General features: G+C 38.7%; 1 protein-coding gene across 10 annotated transcripts in view; it reads left to right on the plus strand.

Moving 5' to 3' along the window:
* Positions 1–9,504, plus strand: part of myo5aa (myosin VAa) — a 62,052-nt gene that overhangs the window by 28,506 nt on the left and 24,042 nt on the right. For 7 of the 10 annotated variants that reach the window (XM_042218743.1, XM_042218734.1, XM_042218744.1 and 4 more), the window contains exons 8-15: positions 783–890; positions 985–1,091; positions 2,512–2,777; positions 2,952–3,033; positions 3,318–3,458; positions 4,738–4,863; positions 6,734–6,817; positions 8,850–8,852. In XM_042218743.1, the coding sequence (XP_042074677.1) occupies positions 783–890; positions 985–1,091; positions 2,512–2,777; positions 2,952–3,033; positions 3,318–3,458; positions 4,738–4,863; positions 6,734–6,817; positions 8,850–8,852 (917 nt within the window). The remainder of the gene's footprint in view (positions 1–782; positions 891–984; positions 1,092–2,511; positions 2,778–2,951; positions 3,034–3,317; positions 3,459–4,737; positions 4,864–6,733; positions 6,818–8,849; positions 8,853–9,504) is intronic. The other 3 variants (XM_042218739.1, XM_042218752.1, XM_014333116.2) reach the window with 1 other exon arrangement.

Below are 9,504 nucleotides of genomic sequence, written 5' to 3' on the forward strand. Positions count from 1 at the left end.
CACACACACACACACACACACACACACACACACACACACACACACACACACACACACACACACGCGCGCAGCTGCTGTCTTTTCCTCTCCTGCTAACTTCCTGGCTCAGTTAATGGAGTGGTTGTCACAGTCATGTCACTGACTCTTGTTGCCAGGCAACAGACCATGCCCTAATTCGGTGTTAAGTGTGTATAAAGAAACCGATTGTAAGAAAGTTGGGCTCATACGCAGAAGAAGCGTTCTTGATTTTGTTTATTTCTGAGAACTGAGAGTTTTCCACGTTATCAGTCTCCTGATCTGACAGTGAACAAACACCCAGCATCACTCTGAGTGAGTCAGTGTCACAGAATAAAAACAGATTATGATCATTTCTACCTAAACTCAGGAAGATACAGTGAATAAGTTGTTAATAACAATGAAACAAAAACGAAAAACTTCAGCTCAGCAGAATATGACGTATTACCTTAAATAGAGACCAGGGCCTTTAGAAAGTAGAAATAGTAGGGCCTGTAGAAAATCTTCTGAAATCTGACCATGAGATTCGTTTGATGACCACAATTTTGTGTCCTTGTTTTATTTGACCCTTCAGTTCAGCAAACCAGGATTGCAGCTCTGGTTAGTTGCAAGGTTGCACGTTGAGTTCATTCTGGACACAATGTCACAGCATATGATTGTAATACACACCTTCCTAGTTAGTGGCTGAGGTTTTAGTAGCACACGTGTCCAAGTAGCACAATGTAAGACTCACTGTTCCATGTTTGCCCCTCTGTGTCTCTATTCAGGCAGTGCAAATGACTTCCTGTACACGAGGCAGGGCCGCAGCCCCGTTATCGACGGAGTGGATGACACCAAGGAGCTTTGCACCACACGCAATGCTTTTTCCTTGCTGGGTAACTCACACACCTAAAAAATACACGCAGGTTGAAATCTGTATGGAAAAAATGGAAGTAAAAACCTAAGGATGTGTTTGTGTGTCCTCTGCAGGTATTAATGAGTCCTATCAGATGGGTTTGTTCCAGGTTTTGGCTGCCATTCTTCATCTGGGAAATGTGGAGATTAAGGACAGAGATGCAGACAGCAGCGTCATTCCTGTGAGGATACTCTTCATACTGCATAAAGAAAAGGGGGAGCGTATCACTGGGCTGTTGCATAAATAAGTGTCGTAATTAGGAGGGACTTTCTCAGTTCAGCTCCTCAGAAATCTTTTCTGTGATCTTTTCCTTCCCACTTTTAACTAACATCAGTTTGCTTATGGTGTTACATGTGATTATTAATCATATTTTAGTTTCATAGAATTGGGTGTTGGTCAGTGGGTTTATTCTGCATTTCCTGGGAACTGGCTGCTGATCAGAGATAGAGAAGTTTGCATGATTATATCCTTCGCTTTAAGGGATTGTTGAAAAGGAGAAGAATGGGAGGATATGATTGGGATTTCTATATATATGGACATAAAGTTAAACATGTTATATACACGTCATAACGTATATATGCTTTCACATCCCCATGTTTCAGTATTAACATTTCAGCAAAATGTAGGAAAACATTTGAATTTAAATGGAAACAGTAGTGCACCAAGTACCTTGAACACTACATACTGATGAGATACTCTATTGAACTCAGGGATGTCAAACATAAGGCCCACGGGCCAGAATCAGCTCCAGACTCCAGTTCCTTGAAAATATATAGTATGGCATAAATTTGGGGACTTTTTGCTGTATTTTCATTAGTTTTACAGCTTTTCCAACTCATAAAGAGTTCCCCACAGCCATTCATACTACACCAAAGTAATTAAGTAACAGATAAACAATTAAATGGGGTTTTTTCCCGAATTAACAAAAACTTTGTTTTATGAAAATGTTTTACACTTTTATGACATAGAAAGACAGAGGTGTACTTTTGAAATTGCACACATCTCTGTAATTAAACTTTGTTACAGTGGCAGAAAGAAAAGTTTCGCTCATCTGGCCACTTGAGATCAAAGTGGACTGTATGTGGCCCTTGATGTAAAATGAGTTTTGCATCCCTGATCAAACTTAATGATGTAGGTCATTCCTTAAAGAATGCCTTGAAAACAGACGAATCCTTCATACTTGTGCTTTAAATCCCCCGGTAGGAACTCTGAACATGGTAATGCCAGCCAGTTTGTTCTGAATTTCAATTTTAGGGGTTTTTCAAAATCTTGCTTGCTTATACCTGTAGGTACCTTGTATTCACAGTTTGCGTATTCATGAGCCTATCACGTGCTTACAAGCTAAGAAGCTTTAAAATTAGTAAATAGGTAGAGGCAGAAATGAGGCTGCAGCTTTAGTTGTTTGGATTAATTCCACTGGGATCTATTTTTTCTTTTGTTTTAGAATTTTTTAATAAATGCCACTTTTCCCCCCACTTATTCCTCCCTAAAGATGCATTTAGTGGCGCCACATCATATCCATCTGTGATGTGGAGCCACATCATAGATGGATCACTTTTGTGTTGGATAGTGGAGATGAAAACTTCTTCTTTGTGATGTAGCCCAACAACCGTCACCTGATGGCGTTTTGCGAGCTGGTGGGCGTGACCTACCAGGATATGTCCCAGTGGCTGTGCCACAGGAAGCTGAAGACGGCCACAGAGACGTATATCAAGCCCCTCCCTCGTCTGCAGGCCACGAATGCCCGTGATGCCCTGTCCAAACATATCTACGCCAAGCTCTTCAACTGGATTGTGGAGCACGTCAACAAGGCTCTGGTGACAAATGTTAAACAGCACTCCTTCATTGGAGTCCTCGACATCTACGGGTATGTCTGTGTAGTACTTTCAAAGTATGTAGTAGTTACAAAGGGGTAGCTAATCAGTCTGAGCTTTTTAGCATCATTTTTTCGCTGGATTTGTCTGAGTTTGCTCATCAAATTAAAACACAGCAGTGAAAAAGTGTGTTTCAGGTCATTAACATCACTCTTGTTCTTCACAAGGTTTGAGACATTTGAAATCAACAGCTTTGAGCAGTTCTGTATCAACTACGCTAATGAGAAGCTGCAGCAACAGTTCAACATGGTAAGCAGCAGCAAAAAGCAAACGATCAATAACTGCCCTCAATCAAAACGTGGCAGTTCACAAACTTCAAAAGCATGTCAGTGGTGGTTCTGAACAAAATATGCAAATTCCATGAAAAACCTCAGAGTTTAAAAATAGAACTAAATAATGGACAATTTACATGAAAAAATCAATGTAAATAATTTATAAAGAGCAGCATAACTCTTGTTAGGCCAATCCTTATATTTAAAGGTTGTAAATACTATTAAAGTTAAACACCTAACTGTGTGTTTCTGTCTGCACAGCATGTGTTCAAACTGGAGCAGGAGGAGTACATGAAGGAGCAGATCCCCTGGACTCTGATTGACTTCTATGACAATCAGCCGTGCATCAACCTCATAGAAGCTAAGATGGGCATCCTGGACCTGTTGGACGAGGAGTGCAGGGTATGTCTTATTTTACCCGACAAATAGTGTATGCAGAACGGGCACAAGATTGAAATACTTGGTTCCAGTTTCTTAGGTTCGAGCTAATTCGATTTGTAGAGTTCCTGCTAGTTCTGTGAGAAGTAAATCATGGGAGTTGAATCTGTGGGCTAGGTCTGATGATAATCCCTCCCTTAGCCACTGAACTCTGAACCTAGCAATTCTGTGGTCCCATGCTGGTGCTAGTTTGTACAGGTGTCAGTGTTTTATTTGTAGAAATGCATGGCACTGGTTCTAGATTAGCACTGCGTGGGTGAATACAGGGTAATTGTTGTGTTCCCGAGCAGTTTCTGTGGACTGGCTTGTGCATCATCCTAATACAGCAATGCTGTGGTTGGTGCTACATGTTACTTTAACAGCAGTTTTCCCAGCAGAGCGTTTCATTTTTACAAGGCGATCAATCTTGTTTACTACACCGATTGATTACTTCACCGGTGTATTTCAGATCAGTTATATCACGGTCAGCGATTCTGTTGCTTAGGTTGCATCATTCTTCACGTTTGTCTTCTATTTGAGCAGTTTGCTCTTCATGCAAAAGTTTTTAAGAACCGACTTTCTCCAACTACATATCTTTAAAGAAAAAGAAAGGAATTACATTACATAAGTTACTTACATAAACTTTCTCATGAATATAAACAAGCAAAATAAAGTAAACTGAGCCTGTGCTGCATGTTAAGCAGAGGCCTGTGGGTTTCTTCATTCACACCCACATTCTGCTTTCCATTTTTTGACGTCAGCCTGCAGCTTGTCATTGCCTCCCACCACACACAAGGCTAAAGTCACCAATACCTAAAACTGAGAAACCCAAAGCTAAATATTAACCACAGCTCTCTTTTTCTTCTTTCTCACTGTGAAACTAAACAAGAGGCGGACGTGAGGTTGTTTTTAGTTTATGTTCATTCATGTTAGTAAGACTGGAATGAAATATTGAGCGTGTATGAAATAAACAGAATTGAGCTTTGTTTTAGTTAATGCTGTGGCAGCTGTGATATTAAAGGCTCCAGTTTCTTGTCCTGTGTCTGTTGAGCTTATCTCTCTGTCGCTCTCAAACTCTGCAAGGTCATTTTACAGGTTGTTGACATTTGAGGTGGGAACGCATTTCTCACATTATGGCAAGGACGTATGTTTGTCAGTATGCAATGAATGACAAGAAAAAGTTCAATCAAACAACTGAAATAAACATTGTAATTTCTGAAAAGATGAAAATGCATTATTCATGGTTTCTTTCTTTCTGTAACAGATGCCTAAAGGTTCGGATGACTCGTGGGCTCAAAAGCTGTACAACACCCACCTAAAGACTTGTTCCCTGTTTGAGAAGCCTCGCATGTCCAACCGCGCCTTCATCATCCAGCATTTTGCAGACAAGGTGGGTCTGTCAGACTGTATGCTTTGTCTTTCCACACTGTTACATATTAGGTTGTTACATTTCTTTTTTTTTTCTTTTTTTTTTGTATCATAAGTGTTTGTGTACATTTAAAAAGGTTGATTTAAAAGATTTAACAGCATGAGGGAACAGATTAACTGCATGTGTGAGGTATTTTTAGGGTAGGAAGATGGACTATTTAAAAAAATAAATAAAAAATGATTGGTGCTCTAACGTAAATGAGCATTTTATCAATGACATGTTCGTGTACTGGTGTAATAATAATTTTTTTTGTCCTCTGAGATGCTGTGTGACAAAGCATTAATTTTCATGTCTGTTTTTACAGCTTCACTATAAGGTTACTGAGAAAGCGGATTAAAAGACCAAATGATGTTATATTAGGATACCTAGAGCCATATAAGTCTAAGGATTTCCAATATTTATACTTTTTGTATTAGATGAAATGTGCTTTCACTGTAGTTCAGTTTGACTCATTACCAAGAGGAAAAATACATCCTATAGCTTAAGTTCTTACAGGAGTAACTCGGGCTGAACAGATCCAACAAATAAAATAATTTTATAATAATTATTAGATATTATAAAATCTCTTACCATAATTATGACACACAACTCTACATATCAGTGTCACCACATGATCATAGAGCTTGAATAAGTCTGTATAGCTGGAGTTTCTAAAAGAGGTTCTAAAAAAATGGTTACATTTTTAAATCAGGCCAGAATAATTGTGGAACAACGCATTTTCAACAGACCAGACAAAGTCTATTACCATTTAAAAAAAAACAAAAAACAACAAAAATTAAAATATTCCTCTCTAAAGCATATACAGAAAAACTTTGTGCGTCTCCTAAGACAGATTTAAAAAATTTTCACTAAGCACTAAATGATCTCCGACGACATTACACTTCAAACATACTTTACAAAACATGTGGAACTCTCGGGTCACCAGGAAGAGGTCACCTATGTCGCTCCCAGAATCATAGCAAACCAAAATAAAACTGAATAAGTTTGGAGTGCTTCTTCAGTACATTTACGTCTTGCATGATTTTTTTCCTTCTCTCTCCTTCTCTTTTCTTCCTTCTGTAAAGCATTGCCTTGTGTTTGAACAGTGCTATACAAATACATTTGATTTGATAAACTTAGTGCATTGTGTAAGTCAACGAGGAACACAAGACTAATGCTGACAAGTGATTTGAAATGTTGACACGAGTGATTAAACAGTAGACAAAATTACAAACAATGCAAACTATAGGTTTGATTTCTGGCATGTAAAGGACAAATGCACATCATTGTATCCAGATACTCCTCGCTCCCTGTATTATAAAACTCTTAGCTTATGGTAATCATCTGTGTCTTTTAATATCTTTTTTTGAGCTACCCGTTTCTTGTCAGACACACATGTACACTGTTACTCCATGTCATTATTCTCACCTCATTCAAAAACAATAATATATAGAAAAATCTATTAAAGCAAAAATAATTAAAGGCTGAAAATTTTGAGAATGTCTTTCCATCAGCTTCACCCACTCACATGTACATTTTAATAGCTTTTTTGTTCTATTTCTATTTATTGATGCTAGTGTCATTCATGATGCTTCACTGAATAGCTCAGTTTCCCTGTTGAGCGCCACTTAAGCAGTAAAAGACTGTGACTTGTTGACTTGCACTTGACCCATGATGCAGCCTTCCCTGCTTCCCTTACAACCGTTCATTAAAGGTGTCCTCTATGTGTGCTGAGTTTTGTAAACTGGACCATTTTCTCAGTATGTGGGTTGGAAATGCTGTGCAGTGCCACATAAAGTGGGGCACCCGCTCGTCCTAAGTGTAACACAAGCTTTGCTGTGTGGTTGGGCAGGTGGAGTACCAGTGTGACGGCTTCCTGGAAAAGAACAAGGACACGGTGAATGAAGAGCAAATCAATGTGATGAAAGCCAGCAAGGTGAGACGCGCAAACACCAACAATGAAAATATGTTTTGTTGTATGTAATCAGCCAAATGTAAGCCTTTAAAACACATTGGACTTCAAGAACTGTGAAGCATCCACTGACATGTACGTCTGCTGCTCCTGCAGAGATGTGCCACCTGGTCTCTGTGTGGAAAAAATAGAAAGTTGTTTATTGGCCAAACATGCTGTTCAACTTAAAGTATACGGGGAACAGCGCCCTCTACTGGTGAAGAGGATAGTGACACTAGCAGAGATAAATTCTCAGTTGTGTAGGTTTTTACTTGCATGTGGCACAAAAAGCTAAATGTGTGCCACACATTTATCCTGAATGCAGGATAGATTCAAGTTTGACACATGAAAGACCTTTCTGCAACTTTATACCTGAGTTAAGGACTTCAGTTAAATGTAAGTATATGTTATAGTAGATCACAAAACCTTATATATGCAGCAGTACTCAGAGACCCAGTTTTTCTACACACATAGCTGCAAGTCCAAGTTAGTTAGATCGCAGCTGAATTAACGTCACGTGTGTGTTTGTGTGTGTGCGTGCTTTGGTCTTGGCTGGAGATCACTTAAAACCCTGTTGGGTTAAAAGGGGCCTAAGCCTTTAAATCCTCTTCACTGTTTTGGACACACACACACACACACACACACACACACACACACACACACACACACGTACGCACAGAAACACACACGCAGACTTTATTGAAGTGTGTTTGTTTAAAATTCTCACAGTGACCTTCGGCTGTTCCTTTATAGACCTTTTCAGCAAAGCCAGAAGTGGGTAAGGGTTGAAATATAGATATAGTCCGCTCTAACATCTAACAAGACCTTTTCACTCTCACACACAGATGTGTACTCTTATAGTTGCCATGGAAATCAGGGGCATTAAAGCAATTGGGGTTGACCTTTTAAGAGATTTAGTCAAATTAAGGTTCTCTGCCAAGCTTATCCCATCATTCTTAATGTTTCTGTGTGTGCGTGTTTGTTTTTACTGAGCTAATACTTAATATGAATATGAATACATATTTATAATATTGCAATTAACTAAGGATCACACTGTCTAAAAAAACAGCCTTCTATTCATCTGTAATATTGTCTGTATCTGCGTCTAAAACCAGCTCTTAAACCAGCCCTCAACAGCCAGTAAAACTCAAGTGATTCATAAACATTTAGCTGCTAGCTGTTTGTGTAGTTTAACGCATTAACAGATAAAGTATCATAAAGACTCTGAAGAATCTGCATTTCTGCTTTAGGTCTCTCATCCAGAAATGCACTCCGGCACACTGAATGCCATCTCCTCTCCAATCTTTCAGAAGATTTCAGGCTCTTCAACTCTTAAGCATAAATTCCTAAATTATTATGGCCTGTGTCTTACTCTCTATTTTTATTGTTTTGTGGGTATTGACAAAGTTTTGATTAAAAAAAATTAATGAATTCAAAAATTGAATGTTGTTCTACAACAAACGGTTGAGAAACGTGTGCGCACAGCATCAGATAAGCAGCGTTTGGGAAAACTTCACTTTTTCTTCTTTCTCACTGTGATGGGGAAGCCAGTTTCACGTTACATTTGTTTGCAATTTTTTTTAAAAGGTGTCATCTCTTAAACTTTCATTTTCCAAGCAACCCAAATGAGATGTCTTTGCAGGAATTGGGTCTGAATGCAGCCACCTTTCAACCACAGATGTGTTTTATACTGCATGTCTGCTGGGTGTCAATGAAAATGTTTTCGTTTTGTTTGTTTTTTAAATCACGGTTCCTTCCATCCATTTCAGCTTCATTTGTCTTCCTGGTTTTCTTTTCCTTTTCATTTGAATCATAATTGTGTGTGATTGCTTTGGATGGGGGAAGATCGTGATTTAGAAACTGACCTTTAGGATTTTTTGACATTTGGCTTTCCTTTTTAACCTTTCATTGTGGGTTTTTTTTGTTTTGTTTTTTTGTTTTTTTGTAATTGTGTCTCCATATGTTGTCCATGTATGTTTGGTTCTGTCCTCATCATGACAACCTTCACTGCCAGCAGAAGGTAAACGCAAGCGTTCTTACAACGCTAGTCTGCCTGTAGCTCTTCATTTAGCTTTAGCTTTTTCCTTTGACTTTCCTCCTTCTTTGTCTCTCTCTGTGAGTTAATACACTCTAACAGCACTGAGGAGATTTAAGTTTTGTGTATGCCTTTGTTTGCTGCATGGAAAGCACTAAAAGGGGGGATTCAACATTGAAAATAAAGGGATGAAGGAAGGAAAGTATTTTTATCTGAGAGCGAGCAGCACGTAAAGCCTTTGTGGATGTGGCTGTCCTGCTTAATGATGCTGGTTAGAAGCAGCATGGCACTGCAGCGACACATAACACAGCATCCTCCTCATATAACCTTCATGTCATATGGAACATGACATGTTTGTGATATTATTTCATGGCATAATGATGCCGTACACTCATATATGGCCACTGCATACTGTCATATATGACAAAACTTAACCTTTTAATTACATTTGTTTGTGAAGCATTGTAACAACTCTGACTGTGACTGAATTTAACAAAACTTATTAACAAATCAACCAATCTCTTCGCTCTTCTACTTAAACTCTCAAACTGCGTTCGAGCTGTTTTGTTTTGGTTGTTTTGTCCTTACAAGTTTTAATTAATTAACTCACTCTGATGTCTCCACACTGCATTTGTAA

Source organism: Haplochromis burtoni, unplaced genomic scaffold, assembly GCF_018398535.1.
Source record: "Haplochromis burtoni strain Fernald_Lab_line unplaced genomic scaffold, NCSU_Asbu1 Contig_2, whole genome shotgun sequence".
In the NCBI taxonomy this organism is placed as follows: domain Eukaryota; kingdom Metazoa; phylum Chordata; class Actinopteri; order Cichliformes; family Cichlidae; genus Haplochromis; species Haplochromis burtoni.